The 25,809-nt window shown below is 43.4% G+C and overlaps 3 protein-coding genes across 5 annotated transcripts in view; 1 reads left to right on the forward strand and 2 right to left on the reverse strand.

Moving 5' to 3' along the window:
• The first annotated feature begins 1,632 nt into the window (after nt 1-1,632).
• On the forward strand, nt 1,633-6,267 carry LOC121847934. 2 transcript variants are annotated; one of them, XM_042331475.1, is made up of 6 exons: nt 1,633-2,280; nt 3,075-3,217; nt 3,398-3,462; nt 4,030-4,140; nt 5,230-5,331; nt 5,898-6,267. In XM_042331475.1, the coding sequence occupies exons 1-6, from the start codon at nt 2,170-2,172 to the stop codon at nt 6,077-6,079; spliced, it is 714 nt and encodes a 237-aa protein (XP_042187409.1). In that variant the 5' UTR covers nt 1,633-2,169; the 3' UTR covers nt 6,080-6,267. The 2 variants fall into 2 exon arrangements, with proteins under 2 accessions (XP_042187409.1, XP_042187410.1); XM_042331476.1 differs by lacking the exon at nt 3,075-3,217 and having other exon boundaries at nt 1,642-2,280.
• Nucleotides 6,268-8,264: 1,997 nt separating this feature from the next.
• f2r (coagulation factor II (thrombin) receptor) lies at nt 8,265-11,895 on the reverse strand. 2 transcript variants are annotated; one of them, XM_042331477.1, is made up of 2 exons: nt 11,626-11,895; nt 8,265-10,921 (listed from the first exon to the last, which is right to left on the reverse strand). In XM_042331477.1, exon 2 carries the CDS (start codon nt 10,792-10,794, stop codon nt 9,712-9,714), a length of 1,083 nt encoding a protein of 360 aa, XP_042187411.1. In that variant the 5' UTR covers nt 10,795-10,921; nt 11,626-11,895; the 3' UTR covers nt 8,265-9,711. The 2 variants fall into 2 exon arrangements, with proteins under 2 accessions (XP_042187411.1, XP_024294299.1); XM_024438531.2 differs by having other exon boundaries at nt 8,265-10,898; nt 11,626-11,894.
• Nucleotides 11,896-12,118: 223 nt separating this feature from the next.
• Nucleotides 12,119-25,809, reverse strand: part of LOC112262778 (ras GTPase-activating-like protein IQGAP1) — an 85,322-nt gene continuing 71,631 nt past the window's right edge. The window contains 9 exon segments of the mRNA XM_024438533.2: nt 12,119-12,974; nt 13,789-13,897; nt 14,958-15,037; nt 15,040-15,100; nt 15,362-15,522; nt 15,617-15,829; nt 16,011-16,098; nt 21,498-21,639; nt 25,328-25,430. Of these exon segments, the coding sequence (XP_024294301.1) occupies nt 12,861-12,974; nt 13,789-13,897; nt 14,958-15,037; nt 15,040-15,100; nt 15,362-15,522; nt 15,617-15,829; nt 16,011-16,098; nt 21,498-21,639; nt 25,328-25,430 (1,071 nt within the window). The 3' untranslated portion in view covers nt 12,119-12,860.

The raw sequence follows: 25,809 nt of genomic DNA on the forward strand, positions 1-25,809 counted from the left end.
ACTGCCTGGTATTGCAACTGCTTGGCCTCCGACCACAAGGCACTACAGGGGGTAGTGCGTACAGCCAAGAACATCACTGGGGCCAAGCGTCCTGCCATCCAGGACCTCTATATCAGGCGGTGTCAGAGGAAGGCACTAAAAATTGTCAAAGACTCCAGCCACCCTAGTCAAAGACTGTTCTCTTTGCTATCGCACGGCAAGCTGTACCTGAGCGCCAAGTTTAGAGGCTTCTAAACAGCTTCTACCCCAAGCAATAAGACTCCTGAACACATAATCAAATGGCTACCCAGACTATTTGCATTGCCCCCCCTCTTTTACACCACTGCTCTCTGTTATTATCTATGCATAGTCACTTTAATAACTCTACCTACATGTACATATTACCTCAATTACCTCGACTAACCGGTGCCCCCACACATTGACTCTGTACCGGTACCCCCTGTGTATAGTCTCGCTATTGTTTTTTTACTGCTGCTCTTTAACTACTTGTTACTTTTATTTCTTATTCATATTTTTTAAACTGCATTGTTGGTTAGGGGCTTGTAAGTAAGCATTTCACTTTACAGTCTACCTATATTTGGCGCATGTGAAAAATACAATTTGATTTGAAAAAAATCTAAAAGTAAAAGATTGGAATTAAGAAATATTAGGACGAGCAATGTCCGGAGTATAAATATATACACTATATATACAAAAGTATGTTGATGCGCCTTCAAATGAGTGGATTTGGCTATTTCAGACACATCATCTGGGGCATCTTTCATTACAATCTATTTCAATTGCTACCTGTTTCAGCTTCCATGTAGCCCTCACCCTGAATGAATTTGTTGGTTCCTAAGGGTCAGCACATTGTTACATCTTTATGCCAAATGAGACAAAAGGGCACAACAAAACAGTCCAAAGAAAAGCTATTTTGTTTTGGGACCAAGGCTGGGGCATGCTGCTGTTTGGCCCTGTCCGGGGTGTCCTCGGATGGGGCCACAGTGTCTCCTGACCCCTCCTGTCTCAGCCTCCAGTATTTATGCTGCAGTAGTTTGTGTCGGGGGGCTGGGGTCAGTTTGTTATATCTGGAGTACTTCTCCTGTCCTATTCGGTGTCCTGTGTGAATCTAAGTGTGCGTTCTCTAATTCTCTCCTCCTCTCTTTCTTTCTCTCTCTCGGAGGACCTGAGCCCTAGGACCATGCCCCAGGACTACCTGACATGATGACTCCTTGCTGTCCCCAGTCCACCTGGCCATGCTGCTGCTCCAGTTTCAACTTCCACCTGACTGTGCTGCTGCTCCAGTTTCAACTGTTCTGCCTTATTATTATTCGACCATGCTGGTCATTTATGAACATTTGAACATCTTGGCCATGTTCTGTTATAATCTCCACCCGGCACAGCCAGAAGAGGACTGGCCACCCCACATAGCCTGGTTCCTCTCTAGGTTTCTTCCTAGGTTTTGGCCTTTCTAGGGAGTTTTTCCTAGCCACCGTGCTTCTACACCTGCATTGCTTGCTGTTTGGGGTTTTAGGCTGGGTTTCTGTACAGCACTTTGAGATATCAGCTGATGTACGAAGGGCTATATAAATAAATTTGATTTGATTTGAAGTCAGTTGGTTGCCAGGTGACCCATGAGAAAGTGTAGGCCTCATGTGCAAATAAATCCATGTGCACATACACCAAACCAAGGGCTTCCTCCCTCTTCATCCTGCAACATTGTTTTACAGTAGTTCTATACCAATCCAGACACTCTCCACCCTATTGATCATTTGATTAATTATTTAACTTGTAAAAAGCTACCTCACCAGACTGTGGTCGTCATCATTTAGCTGGTTTCCAGGCTGTCTGTGTGAATTAATTCAAGGGCAGTATTCCCATACAGTCTCTATTTAGTGTTCTGGTCCCTAGCTAATAGATGGTGTCCACTCAGTCAGGGAGGGGACAACCATTCAGAGTTATATAAGAAAAGTCTGGATATGAATGCTGATTTAGGCCTTCACGTATCCATTCAAGCATTCAAGCCTGTTGAAAACCTCCCCTCCTCTTCCTCCTCCACATAGCCCCTTATGCAACAGTGTTTTGTCTAAGCCTCTGTGAAGCACATGCTCCAGAAGTAGAGGTGTCCTGCTCTGGCTGTACTGTACTATCGTCTCACGTGTCTCTGCTCCATCTCTCTCATCTTTCACTATGTCTGTCCAGCTAGTTGTATCTCTCCTAGCTCTAGCTTCTCTGAATGCTGCATCTACACCGCTCTGTAAAGAACTGGTCAAACCCCTGGTACTGGAGGACCATACTGAGGTAAGTTGTGATCATAATACTAAACATAATCTTTAGACTTAATGACTACGTTGCAGATGACACTCTACTCCCTATCCAGAAAACCTACTTTGGCCAGAGCCAAAGACTCTGGGGAAGGTGTCATTTTGAGACACAGCCATTTATTTGACAAATAAGAGCTATTTGTGGCAAATGAACGTGTGATTATTTATTTTGGGGCAGTGACAGATGCTGTGCAGTATACATACAGATTTAGGATCTTAATACTACCAGTATTGTCATAGCAAGAAAGTCCTCCAGCAAAAGGATTAGAACATCTAGTCCATAATATTGCTTGATCTGTGGTTAGGCTATTAGCTGGCCAAAAGTAGCCTACATGAAAAGTGCAATACTGTTATTATAACTGTGTGTTAGTGCGGGTTTTCAGTTAATTTATGTAAATTGCAAAGCTCATTTGCATTTCCTGCAGTGTAGGAATATTCTCAGCAACAAAAGAGTGATCAAATTAAGATCATACATCTGTACTACTCTACACTTAGAACAAAATGTGCTATCTAGAACCTTAAAGAGTTCTTCGGCTGTCCCCATAGGAGAACCCTTTGAAGAACCCTTTTTGGTTACATGTTGAACCCTTTCCATAGAGGGTTCTACATGTAACCAAAAGGGTTCTCCTATGGGGACACCAGAAGAACCCTTTATTCTAAGAGTGTACCTTTTGTTGTTTTTTTCAACTTCAAATGGTCCAAGTTAGGTTAAGGATACTGCAATGAAGATGGTTTGAAACTCATGGGTTTTCCCTTGTCTGTGACTGGTAGATCTATGGCAAATGGGTGTATGTGATGGGGTCTGCGGATCATTCAGTCTTCCAAAAAGCTTTGGGGACTCTGAAAAGCTCCTGGATTGACCTGTCGGCTACATCTGACCATCAAGTAGTCACACTACGTTGGGGAGACCGCATGTAAGTCTGGTTAGGTTGTGGATATGAATGTGGACTGTAACAAATGTCATTGGGCGTTAAAAAATATTAGGGAAGTATCTGCAATGGTAGACATTTAATTTCACCTTTCTCGGAAAGCAAAGAGAATGTCTCAGGTTGGCACCTACTTTATGCTAACAAGTTTTCCTAAATATCTATCAGTGATGGCAAATGCGTTGTCGGTGCAACAAATGCTACCATCTCCGGCACCACCTCCACAGTTCACAGTAAGTGACCCGTGCTCTACTAGCCTGCTCACCAGATCTGTCTGTGCTTTAGCCAACACCCTCCTCTGGCGTTATGCCAAATAGGACATCAACAAAGGAGCGAGTTGGCTGAAGCAGAAACCGATTTGGCAACCTGGCTAGTGCTCTACATCTTAATGATGAAATCATTTACCTGCTCAATAATAGGGACTTTATCCACTTGCCTATTTATTACGTACATTGTACTGTACCCTGTGCCTTATCATTATACCATGCTATGTCTTCACTTTATGTCATGATGATAAGCCTGTAAAGATTCAAAGAATAAAATAATGTTACACTTTATTTTAGTTAGATAATTTTCAGGTACTTGAATATGGCATGGTAAAAATTTTGCAACATTATAATTACCTAATAATTATATAGTAGTTTATTTGGTAATCACTAAAACAAGCACCAAAACGAAACCTGACATTTGGTATAAGATTTTACCAAATGTGTTGAATTCTTGGAAGTATTAGCTGAAACAGGCCTAAAAAGGTGTTACCAAATGTCCTAATCATAATGGATCATTTTGTGGATCCACAGTTCATTTGTCTGAACACAAAGGTCAGTACCTGGAGACCTGCCCTGACTGCCTGCTATGGTCAGACACCTCTCGTAATGGAGACATCACTGGCAGATACCTACTCCTGTTTAGTAAGTCCACTTAAACAATCAATTTGAGTCCACTCCAAAACTAGTCTGGACCCATCTGGATGTGCTTTAACCGACTCCTAACTGCTGTGTTGGTTCAGTGTCATGACCAAAATGTATGACTTTGTTTAAGCACATACAGATCTGGGACGAAGCTAGCCCCAAGCGGGCCCCACTCATTGATGTTGATAAATAGTAGCAGTGTACAGTTGTGGCCAAAAGTTTTGATAATGAAACAAAGATTCATTTTCACAAAGTCTGCCGCCTCAGTTTGTATGATGGCAATTTGCATATACTCCAGAATGTCATGAAGAGTGATCAGATGAATTGCAAAGTCCCTCTTTGCCATGCAAATTAACTGAATACCAAAAAACATTTCCACTGCATTTCAGCCCTGCCACAAAAGGATCAGCTGACATCATGTCAGTGATTCTCTCGTTATAACATCGATATTTTGGGTCCATGGCCAAGAAACTCCCCAGACCTTAATCCCTTTGAGAACTTGTGGTCAATCCTCAAGAGGCGGCTGGATAAACAAAAACCCACAAATTTTGACAAACTCCAAGCATTGATTATGCAAGAATGGGCTGCCATCGGTCAGGATGTGGCCCAGAAGTTAATTGACAGCATGCCAGGGCAGATTACAGAGGTCTTGAAAAAGAAGGGTCAACACTGCAAATAGACTCTGCATCAACTTCATGTAATTGTCAATAAAAGCCTTTGACACTTATGAACTGCTTGTAATTATACTTCAGTACTCCATAGTAACATCTGACAAAAATATCTTAAGACACTGAAGCAGCAGACTTTGTGAAAATTAATATTTGTGTCATTCTCAAAACTTTTGGCCACGACTGTAGGCAGGCTGTACTCCAGATAGGGCATTGTGAAAGTTGACCCTACACCGATAAGGTGTGGAAACAGTATCTTTCTGTCAAAGCGGTCACTATTTCAGTAACCAGCGAGTTCAATGCATTGTTTTGAAAGACAATGGAAGATGAGCCTTTGGTTGTCTGTTACTAGCCCTAAAAGAGTTCACAAGCAAGTTACTATTTGGACAGCTTACCAGCCTCCCTCCCCCCTCTCTTTCAGCAAGGTCAGGGAAAATGGATCCCACATACCTGGACACCTATAAGAACCAGGCAGAGTGCCTGAACTTCCCAGAGACACACCACACCTATGATGGAGAAACAGGTCAGCGATTCTCTTCGCTCCTCATCTTTTTATCTGTAATAGATGCTGAAAAATCAATAAAAGGTTAAGCTTGTCCAAATTGTCACTTTGAGGGGAATGAGGGGAGTTGAATCATATGAGCAGTCACAAGTACCTCTCTAACTGTATCTTGAGCAGACAGAGGAAGAAATGATGGCCATTCCATGGTCAGGGTCTAGTTCCATAGCAATATACAGGCTCAACTTGTTTTCGTTGAAAGTTGAAATTACTGCAAAGACCAATGGCCATTATCATTGGCCCACTACAGGCGAACTACGGTGTGTCATAACCATGCAAAACCACAAGGGGGAGACATTACAAGCATAATAAAAATGCTATGTCCTTTTTGTTATCTACATATAAAGCTTCCTCGTTTTCCTGTGGTAAAGACGCATAGCTGAGAGCAAGTATGGCCTGAATTCTAGAGGATATGCAATTTAGTCAGGAAATGGCAATGAAACAAACTTCCTCTGTGACACTGAGGGGTAGTAGTCATGCAACACAAATCTCTCTGTTTGTATCTAATCTTTACATCCTCCTTATTTCAGAGCTGTGCCCCGATGACAACCAGAAGGAGAAGGTGGTGGATGAGGATACTATGGAAGAGAAGCCGACTACAGAGGAAGAGAAGACTACTGAGAAGAACCCGACTACAGAGGAAGAGAAGACTACTGAGAAGAACCTGACTACAGAGGAAGAGAAGACTACTGAGAAGAACCCTATGGATTGACTATGGATTGAGCAAAACAACCAGTTCCTCACTATTGTGCCCAACATCTCTTTAGTGGAACTTTGATCCCAGAACTATCTAACCAAATATGACATGTACTTTCATACGTCTTTAAATCATGTATTACATACACAAGGAGAGTGATATGACCATGTAATGATAAAAAATGCTAACGTTTTTACAGTGAATGTTTTCATGTCTTTACTGTTTCTTTGATAGTTACAGTGATAACAGTTCAATATAACTGTCCAAACAGACATTTAAATGAAGACATTCAAACTCATTTTGTAACTAATTCCATTGAAGTAATAAGATCTGAATAAAATGTAATATTGGTTATACAATGTAAAACTTCCTGTAGGTTAGTGAGGAGTTAAGAAATCAGACAACCGCCAACTACTTTCATACTTAACTTGAAATGTGTAGACAGCCAATGTAAACTATTCATGTAAATGCTGTGGTTTTGAGACACTGCATGACAATATGGACTATTTCTTAAACGTTTATATAGAGCACATAGTAATATACAGGTAACTGCCAAAACAAAGGAAACAGCAACATTAAGTGTCTTAATAGGGCATCGGGCACCACGAGCCAGAACAGCTTCAATACACCTTGGCATAGATTCTACAAGTGTCTGGATCTCGATTGGAGGAATGTGACACCATTCTTCCATGAGAAAATTCCATAATCTGGGGTTTGTTGATGGTGGTGGAAAACACTCTCAGGCACCACTCCAGAATCTCCCTTAAGTGTTCAATTGGGTTGAGATCTGGTGACTGAGACCGCAAAGGCATATGGTTTACATCATTTTCATGCTCATCAAACCATTCAGTGACCACTCGTGCTCTGGATGGGGGCATAGCCATGGTAACCAAAATAATGGTATGCCCAATATTTTTTATATATATGACGCTAAGCATGAAGGGATATTAATTGCTTACTTAACTCAGGAACCACACCTGTGTGGAAGCACCTGCTTCAATATACTTTATATCCCTCATTTACTCATGTGTTACCTGTACATTGTCATGAACTAAATACATAAGTATTCTGACCCTTTACTCTGTACTTTGTTGAAGCACCTTTGGCAGCGATTACAGCCTCAAGTCTTCTTGGGTATGACGCTACAAGCTTGGTACACCTGTATTTGGGGAGCTTCTCCCATTCTTCTCTGCAGATCCTCTCAAGCTCTGTCAGGTTGGATGGGGAGCTATTTTCAGGTCTCTCCAGAGACGTTCGATCTGGTTCAAGTCCGGGCTCTGGCTGGGTCACTCAAGAACATTCAGAGACATGTCCCGAAGCCAATTCTGCGTTGTCTTGGCTGTGTGTTCAGGGTCGTTGTCCTGTTGTAAGATGAACCTTCTCCCCAGTCTGAGGTCCTGAGCTCTCTGGAGCAGGTTTTAATCAAGGAAATCTCTGTACTTTGCTCTGTTCATCTTTCCCTCGATCCCCACAAGTCTCCCAGTCCCTGCCGCTGAAGAACATCCCCACAGCATGATGCTCCCACCCCATGCTTCACCGTAGGGATGATGCCAGGTTTCCTCCAGACATGACGCTTGGCATTCAGGCCAAAGAGTTCAATCTTGGTTTCATCAGACCAGAGAATCTTGTTCCTCATGGTCCTTGAGGTGCCTTTTGACAGCCCACTTGGAGTTTGACATGTGCCTTTTACTGAGGAGTGCTTCCATCTGGCCACTCTACCATAAAGGTCTGATTGGTAGAGTGCTGCATCGGGGTCCTTCTCCCCCGATTGCTCAGTTTGGCCAGGCGACCAGCTCTAGGAAGAGTTTTGTTGCTTCCAAACTTCTTCCATTTAAGAACGATGGAGGCCACTGTGTTCTTGGGGAACTTCATTACCTCAGAAATGTTTTGGTACTCTTCCCCAGATCGGTGCCTCGTGACAATCCAGTCTCTGCACTCTACGGACAATTTCCTCAACATCACTGTCAACTGTGTGACCTTATATACAGGTGTGTGCCTTTCCAAATCATGTCCAATCAATTACATTTACCACAGTTGGACTCCAATCAAGTTGTAGAAACTTCAAGGATACTCAATGGAAACAGGATGCAACTGAGCTCAATTTCAAGTCAAATAGCAAACGGTCTGAATATGTAAATAAGGTATGTTTTTAATTTTTAATACATTTACAAAAACAAAATAAAAAAACCTGTTTTTGCTTTGTCATTGTGGGGTATTGGGTGTAGATTGATGAGGAAAATCAATTTTAGAATAATTCTGTAACATAACAAAATATGGAAAAAGTCAAGGGGTCTGATTACTTTCCCAACACACTGTATATGTATAGAGTGCACACTAAACAGTATTATTTACTAAGGTTACAAAATTACGTGAACATTTAATAAATTATATGGTTTTCCCAAAATCCTAGTTGGAGGATTCCCGGATCCCTCCAACCAGGATTTCTGGAAAACCTGGGAATTTATTGAATGTTTCCAGAATTTTGCCTTAAGCATTACTCAATATACAGTATCTGCAGTAACAAAGCATTTATAGACGTGTAAATATCAGTAGACTGGCATTAAAATATGGCTCTTGACTTAACGCAAACTATGAAAAAACAATTAAGACAATCAAAAAGAGAAGTGCAATAAATTCAAGCTCCCTCACTTGACAAGGTGGACAGGGTAAACAGTGGCTGCATCTCAATACTCTTATGTGGAGTCCTCTCCTTGTCTCCTTACTTTCATCTGCATTGTTCTAAAGGTACTGGACAGGTGAGTGAAAATGCCTGGCAGGCATCCATCCATATGTTGCCTTCATCTATATAACGTTTTAAATCAGTGCAGATGAAGGGAAATAGATGAGGGAGGAGACAAAGACATCCTAGACCAGGGGTTCTAAAACCTTTTCAGCTCGAGACCCAAATTAGAAATTGACCGTCCTCTAGTGACCCAAATCATCCTCCAAAGACCCACATGAAGAAGAAATAGTGTGTGATTACTAGGGCTGTCAGAGTTAATCAGTTACGTTGGGCTAGAGCAAGAACACGTGGGAATTAGCGGCATGTAGAAAATTTGTCACTGGCTTTGATACTCTGATTGGTTAGAGACGAACTGATGACTTTATTTTGTACAACACCCCTCATTTTGACGTCACCACCAACAACTTCAACGTTGGCAGTCTGACTGAAGTATGTAGTTGAACATAGAGCAGTGGAATAATTCAGTTTGAGTCATCAGGCAACCAAAATACATAATCTATACTGCTAAAAACAACAATGCAATGTCAAAACAAGTTGACATTGAGGTTAAAGATAGTGTGCTTTATCAATTTAATGGATTTTGCTTAACATTACTTTGGACAAAATCAAGTTGTCAATATTCTTGTAATGCTTTTTGTATTAAAAGCAATGGTAAATTACAGCTCAATTTTAGATGATTCAGAATTTGCGATTTATCACAATTAATCACACCAAATTCTGCGATGAACTCTACGAAATGTTTTAGTTTGACAGCCCGAGTGATTATAGATGCAGATCGTAACTAGCGACCTACCTCTCACATGCCCAGGGCCCACTTTGGGTTACGACACATAGTTTAAGAAGCCCTGGTCTAGACTATCGAGATGCAGCCCTAGAGTCTGTTCGAATTCGTAGTCCTAAGGCGTCAGGCCATGAGCTTCCTGTAATGACTGCCCACAGTGCTCTGAATGCTCTCCAGTCTGCTGGTCCTGGTACTGCCTGTCTGAGAGCATAGCTCTGCTCCTGGCCCAGCCTGTCTGCAGCCCAGTAGAGCTGCCACCTGTCTCTGGCACTGGGACGAACCAAAGTAGTAGATGAGCGGGTCCAGGCAGCAGCTAATGCTGCCCACACACATGGAGAGCAGGTAGGCCTGGTAGGAGCTGTCACTGCGTCCGTGGGCCAGCTTGAGGTAGTGCACCAGGAGGATGACATTGGTGGGGGTGAAGCAGGCCACAAACACCACCAGCACTGTCACCGCCATCACCACCGCACGAGACTTCCTGGAGCGGTTCTCCACGTTGGCCATGGCCAGGGCCTGCACAATACGGACGTAGCACACAGCTGTGAACACCAGAGGGATGAAGAAGAAGATGGAGGAGTAAATGGGGAAAAAGTAGAGGTAGTAGGCACGGAGCTTGTCTACATCCTGCACGTCGTGGCAGGTAGTGATGCCCACATCCGGGAGGTGGATGGTCTGTCTGGAGAGCAGGAGGGGGGTCACTCCTCCCAGGGCCAACAGCCACATGGCGCCACAGACCGCGGCGGCCGTCTGTGGACTACGCCACGTCAGGGAGTCCATGGGGTAGACCACCGCCAGGAAGCGGTCGATGCTGATGCACATCATGAGCAGGACAGAGCAATACATGTTGCAGTAGAAGGCTGCTGTCACCAGGCGACACATGAAGGGGCCATAAACCCAGTTGTTGCCGTGGAAATGGTATGAGATCCTGAAGGGGAGCAGCAGGGCGAAGAGGAGGTCGGCACTGGCCAGGTTCAGCATGTAGATCACCGCCGGCTTCCTCGGACGGATACGACGCACAAACATCACCACGGCAATCAGGTTGAGGGGGACGCTGATAATGAAGACCAGGGTGTAGACTGTGGGGACGAAGGCCGTTGCTAGGCGACCCTGGAGGAAGCTGCGGGCCTCCTCAGAGATGACAATCTTGGTGGAGCGACGAGGGCCGTGATGGCCATGCTCCTGCTTCTTCACTGGCTCCTGGCCCATCCCTGAGCCACTACCCTCCTGTACATCCAGCCCTATGTAGTCGATGGGCTCATCAGTCACCGACAGGAAGATGCCTGCAAACGTCCTCAGGTTGAGTCTGGAGTCTGAGAGAGACAGACAACAGGAGCTGAGTAACAAATAACAGTATGTGCTCTTCATTATAAAGTGCCTAATGAACGGTGAGATATAGCATAACCGCAAGGTGTGTGCACACCTCACTGTAAACATGTAAAGTAGCGGTCCTATAGCGAACATGCCACAGCAAAGACAATCGAGTGTAAGTATAGTCTACTCTGCATGCTGTCCTATCAGGGTCGAGGATAATTAACATGCTGAACACAAAAGGTTTGTCATAATTCATTTTCACATCTTTCTGCATGAAAAAAAACGGCATTGGAAAACCCCTGGATTTAGCCTACAAGTGGCAGTTTGAGTCAGGGGGTAACTATGTTGAATATACTAACACATTTTTCTAAATTATGCACAAAGTTTGAAAGAGCTTTTCATGTTGATCTATAAGTACGTGTTCCATCGCAATTGTCTTCAAATCCCGTTAAGTTTCCATTTTTTTTCTTAATTTTCATAAACATTTTTATGGCGGTTAAAAATAAATGTTCGCCATTGAAACTGTTTTTGTTCATCTTTAAAAAAAACATTTTTACCCTCGACAATGAACAATGCAAGTGGGCACATTTCAAAACCCAAAGTGCTTCGTAAAACTGCTAAAGAGCAGAAGGGTCAATATCTCCTCATAATGTAAAAATAATAATTTCAATGTTTAACTGATCTATGAAAATAAAGACAGAAAAAACATCAAGGCATTTGACTTACCATTGTGTGGCACATATGCTGAAGTTTGGAGAGCAAAAAGGGCCAACGTCGCAACAATCCAATAAACCATGACTGTAAATTCACTCTTATCCTAAATTGATTTCGCAGGCAAACGTTTCATTAAACTTAAGACAAAGAAAATATCTCAAAACTATTTTTTTTTGTGAGGGAAACTGCTGTAAGCCTTCGAACAGTCAGCGCGTAGCACCAAAAGACACATTGGTTTTGAAAAGTCTGACTCCATCAACAAAAGAGGTCGTAAAAAGCCTCGCCTACTCTCGAGTGATTAATTAATAGACAGGAATTAAAACGTGTCTATTCAGTCACGTATACAACCATCTTGGACCAGGGCATATTTTTTCATCTTGGGGTGACACTTATAAAAACGAATAATGCTCCATTCTTTCTTTGATCAATCAAGCAATATCCCTTTAAACATCAACATTTCATATAGGTCAGAGTGTATTCGTCTTTAAAACAAAGACCAAGCAAATAATATTTATATATATTTATTTTTATTAAACTCATTAAAACATTAGAAATGATTTAAATGTATACTGGACGGTACATTATGTGTAAAAAGCAGCCAAACTCTAGAAATACATGTTAATTAATAGACTTTAAAAGATACACAGCTTCCCAATGTACTGTATGTGGATTAAAAAGACTGATTATTAACCACTGCCAGACAATCCATGCTGGCTACTGTATATAGCTGGACAGGAATTGTACTACTGTCTAAACTCCCATTCTGACTATTAGGCAGTAGTGCATTGTACACATCTTGTTGCAAACATACTTTATTTTTCAGTGACAATAACAGTGTTGTCTTTATAGAACTTCTACATATAAAATGTAGATTTCATTACAATATACCTTAAAAAAATATATTCCATGTACAATCTCCCAGTGGAAAACTGAACATAAACAAAATAATGAAACAACAGATATAACATGACAATACAAGATCAATCAAAACTGCATCAAATAAAACCAACAACCCTTTGTGTGTGTTTGTGGCTCACCAGCCTGAGGATGTGTGTATGTGAGCCTGAGGATAGACATGCTATAAATTGAAACCAAATCATATTCAGTCAGACATACATAAAACGTTACGGACCATTCAAACTTCCTATCCCAATGGCTCCTTTAACAAACAATGCTTTGTCAGAAGGTATACAATCCTTTCACACCCATGTCCTCCTCCATATCTTTACCCTTCCTCTATATTTGGTTTATTTTCCATAGAACTTCTTGTTGAGGAGGAAGATGAGCAGGTTGACATTGACTTTGGCCTTGTCAAACATCTTCATCACTGCCACTCCGTCGTACTGAAGTTGGAGCAGGTCCTAGACAGGGACAGAAACAGAGAAAGTCAGACAGAAACAGCGATAGACAGACAGGGACAGAAACAGCGATAGACAGACAGGGACAGTGATAGACAAACAGGGACAGAGATAGACAAACAGGGACAGAGATAGACAAACAGGGACTGAGATAGACAAACAGGGACTGAGATAGAGAAAGTCAGACAGGGACTGAGATAGACAAACAGGGACTGAGATAGAGAAAGTCAGACAGGGACTGAGATAGACAGACAGGGACAGAAACAGCGATAGACAGACAGGGACAGAGATAGACAAACAGGGACAGAGATAGACAAACAGGGACAGAGATAGACAAACAGGGACTGAGATAGACAAACAGGGACTGAGATAGACAAACAGGGACTGAGATAGAGAAAGTCAGACAGGGACTGAGATAGACAGACAGGGACAGAAACAGCGATAGACAGACAGGGACAGAGATAGACAAACAGGGACAGAGATAGACAAACAGGGACAGAGATAGACAAACAGGGACTGAGATAGACAAACAGGGACTGAGATAGAGAAAGTCAGACAGGGACTGAGATAGACAGACAGGGACTGAAACAGAGAAAGTCAGACAGGGACTGAGATAGACAGACAGGGACTGAAACAGAGAAAGTCAGACAGGGACTGAAATAGACAGAAAGGGATAGAAACAGAGAAAGTCAGACAGGGACCGAGATAGATAGTTAGACAGGGACAACAGACAGTCAACTATCATACTGCAGACAGGGACAGAAACAGACGGTCAGTGACAAATATGCGTCATTGTAGTTCCAGGGAAAAGCATTACCTGGAAATGGAGTTGGACTTTTTCCATCTCAACTCCCATAAACTTGGCCTTCACCTCAAAGTCCCCAACTTCCTCACTGGGCGAGATGTCAAACATGACATTTTTGAACCTGAGAGAAAATACAAAAACATGGGATTAAAATAATGAGTCAAAATGAAAATACAGGATACAGAGACTGGATAATAACCAACTATAGTCCTGCTATTGTCCGTAGGTCACAACGTCAGACAGACTTGTTTTGGAATAACATTTAAATGTTGAGTGTGAGAAATATTATGACCAGAAATAGAATGCTTTGAAATCGTTTTTTTTTGTTTGTACTTATTTATTTTCTGAAATGCATTGATGATATTGGGCCAAAGTGTAGTGTGTTTAAATGGCTCTAAAGAGGACGTAGCACTCTCTTCTAGATACTAGCTCTCTGTTTCCTCTTTGACCTAGCCTGGAACTCCCACAGAGTGCAGTGAGGAGCCACAGAAGCTGACTTTGGCTCTCAGTGCCACTCTAGCTGGAACAGCCTGGCCAAAACAAGAAGGACGGGAGTGAGTATTCAGAGAGATGGAGGGAGAGGGGAAAGAGAGAGGGACAGAGAGTGAAGGAGAGAGTGGGGATAACACAAAAAAGACAGAGAGCGAGAGATAGACAGAACACGGTGGGCGTCTGTATGGAAAATGCAACTTATTAATGAGGTTTTTCCTTCCTCCCCGTCTCACAGAGCTCACTCATCACATCAAAGACCTGGGGCCTTGGCCCCGTCCCAATACTTTACCAATGCATCCTTTCGTCCTCCCTTCCTTTGGAATAATCACTGATCTGATTTGTAAAAGCTATGACAGACTCATGCATTTCTGAAAGTATTGGAGCAGAGCCCCTTGTCAAATATGGATAACCTACTTCTACCACAATACCCGAGACCTGGTATGGTACCAACTCACTCAGGATTCAATACCATGTTCACATTAGTTCAACCACACTACCTCTTAAATCACAAAACCCTGGCTGTTCATTATAAAATATTTTATGTTGCAAAACGTTTTCAATTGTAAAACATTTTGCTATGCTTTGAAACGGTTTGTACAAATGAACACGACTCCGGCGCCGGGAAGCTGATGTCCAAGCACAATGCTAAGCTAACTAGGACCAGCTGTCCTCCCCTCTGTTTCACGCACTGGTTGGTTTGCAGCCCCTCTATCTCCAGGATCACTCCCTTCTCATGCAGCCGGGCCGCCGTGTACTTCAGAGACTGATGCTCCACTTCTTACTGCCTTTCTCCTCCACCTTCCTGTCCAGCTTGATGGACCGCCGCGCGTTCCTGTGGGGACACACACCAGATAGGTCACACACGCATGGAAGTCACTCACGCACACATCAAGTTTTGAATGGGACCATAGGCTCTGATCATGACAATAGCAATGACAATGTAATTCAAAACTAGCCCATACGGCGCCATTCCAAACCAATTCCTCCTCTGTAACCCGAGATCCTTGTTGACTTGCTAGGTACATTGTATGTTTTTAGGTTAACTAAGACTTATGGTTAGTGCCGAGGGGTCCGTTTTGTAGGGGACACTCACTTCCTGTTGAGGTTGTCAAGGCAGGTCCTGATGTAAGTATCATAGTAGTTGGTCTGGTCCTGATAGAAGGCTGTCTTTGAGTTGAGCGCACTCAGTGTCTGTTGGAGCTTCACTAGCTCTGCCTTCCTCCTCTGTCTGTAACGCCTCTGGTAACGAATGTCCTGTCAAGCACACAAAGAAGGGACGTGATTGGTTAGATGGGTATTCTACAACAAACTCTGAAGGCCATCAGTATGTGTGTGCGCGTTCGTGTACCTTGGAGATGTCGTTGATGAGATCCTGGTACTTGTTGCCAGTGGTGACGAGGCCAGCCTGCTCCAGGGTTCGGAGACTGCGGAGGATCTTCCTCTTCTTCTGCTCTAGAGGCAGCTGTCTGTCCTCCAGCACTGCCTGGCTGCTCTTCAGCCCCTCTGGGGCCTGGGCGTCCTGCACTGCACGCAGCTCCACCACCTTAGCATGCTCACACTCCTGGACCACAGCACAAGTAGGAAGAGAGACAGACAAAGACAGACAGGAAAGTTAGCATGACTGCTCTTTTCCACTCCTGCATGGCACAAAGGGCATAGCATGGAAATCAAACCACTTTAATAGAGAAGTATCTGAGGTGTGGGGTGCTGGGCTGGTTTAGGGGTCATGATTATGCCGTCACCTGGAGGCCAGAGGCTGGGGTCTCCAGGGTCTCTGGGAGTGTGTCTCCTGGCTGGATCCTGATTACATCCATTATCAGCTTCTTAGTTCTGACAGAGACAGACAGAGAGAAATAGAAAACATCACCTAGGTTGCATCACATCCACTATTCTCTATGTAGTGCAATACTTTTGACAACAGCCCCAGGCCATGATCAAAAGTAGTGCACACTATATAAGGAATAGGATGCGTTTTGGGACGCACTACGTATGAAACCTTATCATGCACAGATAATATACTGTACAGGCCAGGGCACTGACTAGGTTTCAATATTTTACAGGTATTTTACCAATGCTCCATCCCGAGAATAAGCCACTTTTCTCCCGGGTAACCTGGTATTTCCCACCAAAACTGGAAGTGTCATTCAAAAGCATTGTAAAGTATATAAATGAGTCTATAGAGGCCCATAGATGTACGTTACATGACCAAAAGAATGCTTGTCGAACATCTCATTCCAAAATCACTGCCATTAATATGGAGTTGGTCCCCCCATTGCTGCTATAACAACCTCCACTTTTCAGGGAAGGCTTTCCACTAGACGTTGGAACATTGGAAGCAAGTCCCCACGGCATTCAGCCACAAGAGCATTAGTGAGGTCAGGCACTAATATGGGGGCTTTAGGCCTGGCTCGCAGTCGGCGTTCTAATTCATCCCAAAGGTGTTCGATTGGGTTGAGGCCAGTGCTCTGTACAGGCCAGTCAAGTTCTCCCACACCGATCTCGACAAACCATTTCTGTATGGACCTCGCTTTGTGCACGGGGGAATTGCCATGCTGAAACAGGAAAGGGCCTTGCCTAAAGCCTTGCCACAAAGTTGGAAGCACAGAATCCTCTAGAATGTCATTGTATGCTGTAGCGTTGAGATTTCCCTTCACTGGATCTAAGGGGTCTAGCCCGAACCATGAAAAACAGCCCCAGACTATTATTCCTCCTCTACCATGCTTTACAGTTGGCACTATGCATTCGGGCAGGTAGCGTTCTCCTGGCATCTGCCAAACCGAGATTAGTCTGTCGGACTGCCAGATGAAGCGTGATTCATCCCTCCAGAGAAAGTGTTTCCACTGCTCCAGAGTCCAATGGCAGCGAGCTTTACACCACACCAGCCGACACTTGGCATTGCGCATGGTGATCTTAGGCTTCTGTGCAGCTGCTCGGCCACAGAAAAACATTTCATGAAGCTCCCAACAAACAGTTATTTTGCTGACATTGCTTCCAGAGGTCATGTGGAACTCGGAGAGTGTTGCAACTGAGGACAGATGATTTTCACGCGCTTCGAGCTTCAGCACTCAGCGGTCCCGTTCTGTGAGCTTGTGTCTTATCACTTTGTTGCTGATCTGTTGTGCTCCTAGACGTTTCCACTTTACAATAACAGCACTTACAGTTGACCGGGGCAGCTCTAGCAGGGCAGAAATTTGACAAACTTATTTGTTGGAAAGGTGGCATCCTATGACGGTGCCACGTTGAAAGTCACGGAGCTCTTTAGTAAGGTCATTCTACTGGGAATGGTTGTCGATGGAGATTGCATGGCTGTGTGCTCGATTTTATACACCTGTCTGCAACGTGTGTGGCTGAAACAGCTAAATCCACTCATTTGAATGGGTGTCCATATAAACTCAGCAAAAAAAGAAACGTCCCTTTTTCAGGACCCTGTCTTTCAAAAATAATTAGGGTTTAAACACTGTTTTCCATGCTTGTTCAATGAACAATAAACAATTAATGAACATGCACCTGTGGAATGGTAGTTAAGACACTAACAGCTTACAGACGGTAGGCAATTAATTATGAAAACTTAGGACACTAAAGATGCCTTTCTAATGACTCTGAAAATCACCAAAAGAAAGATGCCCAGGGTCCCTGCTCATCTGCGTGAACATGCCTTAGGCATGCTACAAGGAGGCATGAGGACTGCAGATGTGGCCAGGGAAATAAATTGCAGTGTCAGTACTGGGAGACGCCTAAGACAGCGCTACAGGGAGACAGGAAGGACAGCTGATCGTCCTGGCAGCGGCAGACCACATGTAACAACACCTGCACAGGATCGGTACATCTGAACATCACACCTGCTGGACAGGTACAGTAAGGCACCATCAACTGCCTGAGTTACACCAGGAACACACAAGGTCCTCACCAGACATCACCGGCAACAACGTCTCCTTTGTGCACAAACCCACCGTCGCTGGACCAGACAGGATTGGCAAAAAGTGCTCTTCACAAATTAGTCGCGGTTTTGTCTCACTAGGGGTGATGGTCGGATTTGCGTTTATCATCGAAGGAATGAGCGTTACACGGAGGCCTGTACTCTGGAGCGGGATTGATTTGGAGGTGGAGGGTCTGTCATGGTCTGGGGCGGTGTATCACAGCATCCTCAGACTGAGCTTGTTGTCATTGCAGACAATCTCAACGCTGTGCGTTCCAGGAAAGACATCCTCCTCCCTCATGTGGTACCCTTCCTGCAGGCTCATCCTGACATGACCCGCCAGCATGACAATGCCACCAGCCATACTGCTCGTTCTGTGCGTGTTTTCTTGCAAGACAGGAATGTCGGTGTTCTGCCATGGCCAGCGAAGAGCCCGGATCTCAATCCCATTGAACACATCTGGGACCTGTTGGATCAGAGGGTGAGGGCTAGGGCCATTCCCCCCAGAAATGTCCTGGAACTTGCAGGTAGGTGCCTTGGTGGAAGAGTGGGGTAACATCTCACAGCAAGAATTGGCAAATCTGGTGCTGTCCCTGAGGAGGAGATGCACTGCAGTACTTAATGCAGCTGGTGGCCACACCAGATACTGACTGTTACTCAGTTGGTGAATCTTGTTATGTTCATACAAATATTTACACATGTTAAGTAGGCTGAAAATAAAACGCAATTGACAGTGAGAGGACTTTTCTTTTTTGCGGAGTTTACTTTTGTATATATAAGTGTAGCTAGCTAAATACTCTCCTGGGTAAATAAATGAATCTAGCTCCAGCAGGCTAATCTTCCTGAGTGTGAACAGTATTACCATATTGTATTATATGGACTGGAATTACACACATCGTTTAAACCATGATAAAGCAGGGTGACAACATGCGATTCTGGTGCAGCACATGCTAGCGAATTTGAATATAATATGGCCTATTTGTATAATTAGTAGGCTGACTCATATTACACCTTTCATAATATTCCCCTTATTGTTATTAGCCTACCTCCTATTTCTCTATTGTTGCTTCATTACTTCCTCACTTTCAACAGCCCGGTTGGAGTTTGCCAAAAGGCACCTAAAGACTCAGACCATGGGCCTGAGCTTTGGCCTGAATGTCAAGCGTCACGTCTGGAGGAAACCTGGCACCATCCCTACAGTGAAGCATGGTGGTGGCAGCATCATGCTGTGAGAATCTTTTCTAAGTGGCAGTTACTGGCAGACTAGTCAGGATCAAGGGAAAGATGAACGGAGCAAAGTACATAGATTTCCTATCATCCTTGATGATAACCTGCTCCAGAGTGCTCAGGACCTCAGACTGGGGCAAGGTTCACCTTCCAACAGGCCAACGACCGTAAGCACACAGCCAAGACAACACAGGAGTGGCTTCTGAATTTTATTTTGTGGCCCTGCCAGAGCCCAGACTTGAACATCTCTGGAGAGCCCTGAAAATAGCTGTGCGGCGACTCTCCCCATCCATACTAACAGAGCTTGAGAGGGTCTGCAGAGAAGAATAGGACAAACTCTAAATACAGGTGTGCCAAGCTTGTAGCGTCATACCCAAGAAGACTCGAGGCTGTAATCGCCGCCAAAGGTGCTTCAACAAAGTACTGATTAAAGGGTCTGAATACTTATGTAAATGTGATATTTCACTATTTTATTTTAATACATTTGCAAAAATGTCTAAAAACCTGTTTTTGCTTTGTCATTATGGGGTATTGTGTGTAGATTGATGAGGGGAAAAAACAATTGAATCCATTTTAGAATAAGGCTGTAACATAACAGAATGTGGAAAAAGTGAAGGGGTCTGAATACTTTCAAAATGCACTGTATAGGGCTATAGTCGATCTAGAACAGGATAATCTATTTTGGATAGATAAGCGTTGATGATTCATCATGCAGAGGACGTAGAGAAGCCAAATTTATACATTGCATATAACTTAACAGTTCCATATCACGTCATGCTGTTCATATAAATAATTTATTATAATTTACCGGTTCCTCGCAGTTATTCATCCCGGGAAAATGGAGTGGTTTTGGGCAATAAATCCCAGAAAATCTCGGTAACCGGGTTCCCGCCCTTCAACCCTAGCACTGACTGGGTGATTGTGTACAATATGTGGGATTAATGTAATTTTAACAAAACAGTGTAGCTCAAACATTGGCCTCTTACTGGCTAGCTGTTACAGTACGTGACTGCTGTTTTTCAAAGTCTTGTTGATTTGGTTTGAAAATAATTGGCAGTGTATTGAGCTCTGGCCTCTCTCGGTTCTGGGGGAGAGCAAACATTTAGCTGTGTTAACACACAAACGCGTCACTGTCCCACTGACCCTACAGTAGGACATGATGCCACTCAGCCACACTTCCCATTTCCTGCCCTGGTGCATGCTGGTCCGACACTGGCCAGGACCACAGTGACACACAGAGAGACTTAGACACAACAGAGCCCTAACATGGCTTCTCACCTCAACTACTGTAGGTCAGATGAACAGAGCTGCCATGTATAGTATCATAGGTAGAGCCAGGAGTTTTTCTTGACCACATGATCAGTTGTGACTGGCTGGATTGGTGTTCATGTCACAGGAAACATGATGAGCACAGTCACATCAGCAGAACAGAAACCATCTTTTAAACACACAGCCTTTTCCTCAAAGAAGCATAATACATTATCTAAAATGAGCAGGTCCATGGGCAAGATAACCCTGGCCACTAAACCTCTTCCTGGCAGGATAGGAAGTGATAGTGGAGCAGGAAAGAGCACAGAGCTGTCACTGAGCGATAGCCACTGTGGTTATTTATGTATGTACCTACTGGAACGTCTATAGAAACGTTTGTGGTCATACCACACCCTAGGTGCTGGGCTAATGAAACTTGAAAAGCACAGAAAGGCTGGCACACGGAATATGCTCATACTTACCACCTTTATTGACAACATTTCGATCCACAAGGATCTTTGTCAGGTCACGACGTTGTCAATAAAAGTGGTAATTGGGAGCATATTCAGTGTGCCAGCCTTTCTGTTATTTTCAAACCTACTGGAACGTCAAACACATTTAAACTGTTTCTTCTGGCTCCTTTTGCTCACTCAGAACAAAACCTCTCACTGCAGTTCTCCCATGTGTGTGTTTAACTTTATGGGGATTTTAATGGGCTTCCATAATGAAGAATAAATAATGGGTAGATTGTTCATAGCAATATATATGTCATAAATGGAACCCTATTTCCCATGTTTTAGTGGAATAGGGTGCCATTTGGGACGATCCAGTGACTTACTTCATCATCAGGCCTTTTGTGTCCTTGTCATCGCCCTCCAGCAGCTCAAACTTGTTAGTGAGGCTGAGGGAGATCTGCGTTTTTGCCAGCTGACTCAGGGTGCTCTCCTTGTTGGGATTGTTAGGATCCACCACCCCTTCACCTGGAGAACAGAGAAATATATGTTTAGCTATCCTTGCAGGCTGGTTCCTGGTATGAGAACTAATGTGTACTTTTGTCAGTCCTAGTGGAGAAGGGCATACTGTATACTCATTCTGAGACTGTGGGTCGAAGCGTTACATGATTCACACAGAAGTTTGTGTAACAAACTCTTATTCTATAATTAAGATTCAGCCCTGTACTGTAAATGGATCTCAGTGTTGTAAATTACAGTACCAGTCAAGTTTGGGCACACCTAGTTTCTTTATTTTTACCATTTTCTACATTGTAAAATAACAGTGAAGACATCAAAACTATGAAATAACACATGAAATCATGTAGTAAAAAAAAATATATATATATATATATATATACACAGTGCCTTGCGAAAGTATTCGGCCCCCTTGAACTTTGCGACCTTTTGCCACATTCCAGGCTTCAAACATAAAGACATAAAACTGTATTTTTTTGTGAAGAATCAACAACAAGTGGGACACAATCATGAAGTGGAACGACATTTATTGGATATTTCAAACTTTTTTAAGAAATCAAAAACTGAAAAATTGGGCGTGCAAAATTATTCAGCCCCTTTACTTTCAGTGCAGCAAACTCTCTCCAGAAGTTCAGTGAGGATCTCTGAATGATCCAATGTTGACCTAAATGACTAATGATGATAAATACAATCCACCTGTGTGTAATCAAGTCTCCGTATAAATGCACCTGCACTGTGATAGTCTCAGAGGTCCGTTAAAAGCGCAGAGAGCATCATGAAGAACAAGGAACATACCAGGCAGGTCCGAGATACTGTTGTGAAGAAGTTTAAAGGCGGATTTGGATACAAAAAGATTTCCCAAGCTTTAAACATCCCAAGGAGCACTGTGCAAGCGATAATATTGAAATGGAAGGAGTATCAGACCACTGCAAATCTACCAAGACCTGGCCGTCCCTCTAAACTTTCAGCTCATACAAGGAGAAGACTGATCAGAGATGCAGCCAAGAGGCCCATGATCACTCTGGATGAACTGCAGAGATCTACAGCTGAGGTGGGAGACTGTCCATAGGACAACAATCAGTCGTATATTGCACAAATCTGGCCTTTATGGAAGAGTGGCAAGAAGAAAGCCATTTCTTAAAGATATCCATAAAAAGTGTTGTTTAAAGTTTGCCACAAGCCACCTGGGAGACACACCAAACATGTGGAAGAAGGTGCTCTGGTCAGATGAAACCAAAATTGAACTTTTTGGCAACAATGCAAAACGTTATGTTTGGCGTAAAAGCAACACAGCTCATCACCCTGAATACACCATCCCCACTGTCAAACATGGTGGTGGCAGCATCATGGTTTGGACCTGCTTTTCTTCAGCAGGGACAGGGAAGATGGTTAAAATTGATGGGAAGATGGATGGAGCCAAATACAGGACCATTCTGGAAGAAAACCTGATGGAGTCTGCAAAAGACCTGAGACTGGGATGGAGATTTGTCTTCCAACAAGACAATGATCCAAAACATAAAGCAAAATCTACAATGGAATGGTTCAAAAATAAACATATCCAGGTGTTAGAATGGCCAAGTCAAAGTCCAGACCTGAATCCAATCGAGAATCTGTGGAAAGAACTGAAAACTGCTGTTCACAAATGCTCTCCATCCAACCTCACTGAGCTCGAGCTGTTTTGCAAGGAGGAATGGGAAAAATTTCAGTCTCTCGATGTGCAAAACTGATAGAGACATACCCCAAGCGACTTACAGCTGTAATCGCAGCAAAAGGTGGCGCTACAAAGTATTAACTTAAGGGGGCTGAATAATTTTGCACGCCCAATTTTTCAGTTTTTGATTTGTTAAAAAAGTTTGAAATATCCAATAAATGTCGTTCCACTTCATGATTGTGTCCCACTTGTTGTTGATTCTTCACAAAAAATACAGTTTTATATCTTTATGTTTGAAGCCTGAAATGTGGCAAAAGGTCGCAAAGTTCAAGGGGGCCGAATACTTTCGCAAGGCACTGTATATATATATTTTTTAAAAGAGTTAAACAAATCAAAATATATTTTAGATTTTAGATTCTTCAAAGTAGCCACCTTTTGCCTTGACAGCTTTGCACACGCTTTTGCATTCTCTCAACCAGCTTCACCTGGAATGCTTTTCCAACAGTATTGAAGGAGTACCAACATATACCGAGCACTTGTTGGCTGCTTTTCCTTCTCTCTATGGTCCAACTCATCCCAAACCACCTCAATTGGGTTGAGGTCAGGTCATCTGATGCAGCACTCCATCACTCTCCTTCTTGGTCGAATAGCCCTGACACAGCCTGGAGTTGTGTTAGGTCATTGTTCTGTTGAAAAACAAATGATAGTCCCACTAAGCGCAAACCAGATGGGATGGCGTATCGCTGCAGAATGCTGTGGTAGCCATGCTGGTTAAGTGCGCATAGAATTCTAAATAAAATCACTGACAGTGTCACCAGCAAAGCACCATCACACCTCTTCCATGTTTCACGGTGGGAACTACACATGCAGAGATAATCCGTTTACCTACTCTGCGTCTCACAAAGACATGGCGGTTGGAACGAAAAATCTCATTTGGCCTCATCAGACCAAAGGACAGATTTCCACTGTTCTAATGTCCATTGCTTGTGTTTCTTGGCCCAAGCAAGTCTCTTCTTATTATTGGTGTCCTTTAGTAGTGGTTTGTTTGCAGAAATTCGACCATGAAGGCCTGATTCACGCAGTCTTCTCTGAACAGTTGAGATGTGTCTGTTACTTGGACTCTGAAGCATTTATTTGGGCTGCATTTTCTGAGGCTGGTAACTCTAATGAACTTATCCTCTGCAGCAGAGGTAACTCTGGGTCTTCCTTTCCTGTGGCGGTCCTCATGAGAGCAACTTTACAGGTTCTTGACATTTTCCAATGTCAATGGATTGAGTGACAATGGATTGAGTGACCTTCATGTCTTAAAGTAATGATAGTCCCATAGGGCGGTGCACAATTGGCCCAACGTCGTCTAGGTTAGGGGAGGGTTTGGCCGGGGTAGACCGTCATTGTAAAATAAGAATTTGTTCTTAACTGACTTGCCTAGTTAAATAAAGGTTAAATAAATAAAAAATAGACTGTCGTTTGTCTTTGCTTATTTAAGCTGTTCTTGCCATAATATAGACTTGGTCTTTTACCAAATTGGGCTATCTTCTGTATACCATCCCTACCTTGTCACAACACAACTGATTGGTTCAAGAGCATTAAGGAAAGAAATTCCACAAATGAACTTTTAACAAGGACACCTGTTAATTAAAATGCATTCCAGGTGACTATCTCATAAAGCTGGTTGAGAGAATGTGTGAGTGTGCAAAACTGTCATCAAGGCAAAGGGTGGCTACATTGAAGAATCTGAAATATAAAATATATTTTGATTTGTTTAACACTTTTTGGGTTACTACATGATTCCATATACATTATTTCATAGCTTTGATGTCTTCACTAATATTCTACAATGTAGAAATAAGAAAAACCCTGGAATGAGTAGGTGTGTCCAAACTTGTGACTGGTACTGTATAACGTTGGGTGTCTGGGAGGCAGGGATGAAGGTGAACTGAGGGGTGTAGGAGGTATAGTATGGGCGGTGTAGGAAGCAGGGTGAGGGGTGTAGGAAGCAGGGTGAGGGGTGTAGGAAGCAGGGTGAGGGTTTAGGGGTGTCTGTGATACCCAGCAGTGCCTCCACGTCAGGCATGTCCCCTAGGTCCTGCAACAGCTCATGCAGCAGGTCGTTGTGGTCGGGGGAGATTGCTTCCAGGTGCTCCAACACTAGCTAGGACACACACAAAGAACACCACACAGGTGCATTATGTCAGACACACACTCCTCCAAGACTAGGCCTCTCCAGCCCACACTGTATGTATGCTGTGTGTGATAACAGTTTGATGTTTACCCTGTCTTTATAGACAGGGCAACACACACACAGTAATAAACAGAGAATACTATTTACTGTAAAGTCTCAATACATGAACGAAATACATCCCCAAGGTGGATGAGATGAATGGAGGAAAGGACAGATGGATGACCCCCTCTTAGACCGCCTCCTAGCACAGCTCTGCAGTAATACCAAGCTCAGCCCCCTCTTCCTCTTTACGTGGAGATTGATAATGACAGGACGTCCATTGCCTTCCTATGGCATTGGACACAGCTGT

Source organism: Oncorhynchus tshawytscha, linkage group LG12, assembly GCF_018296145.1.
Source record: "Oncorhynchus tshawytscha isolate Ot180627B linkage group LG12, Otsh_v2.0, whole genome shotgun sequence".
Classification (NCBI taxonomy): Eukaryota; Metazoa; Chordata; class Actinopteri; order Salmoniformes; family Salmonidae; genus Oncorhynchus; species Oncorhynchus tshawytscha.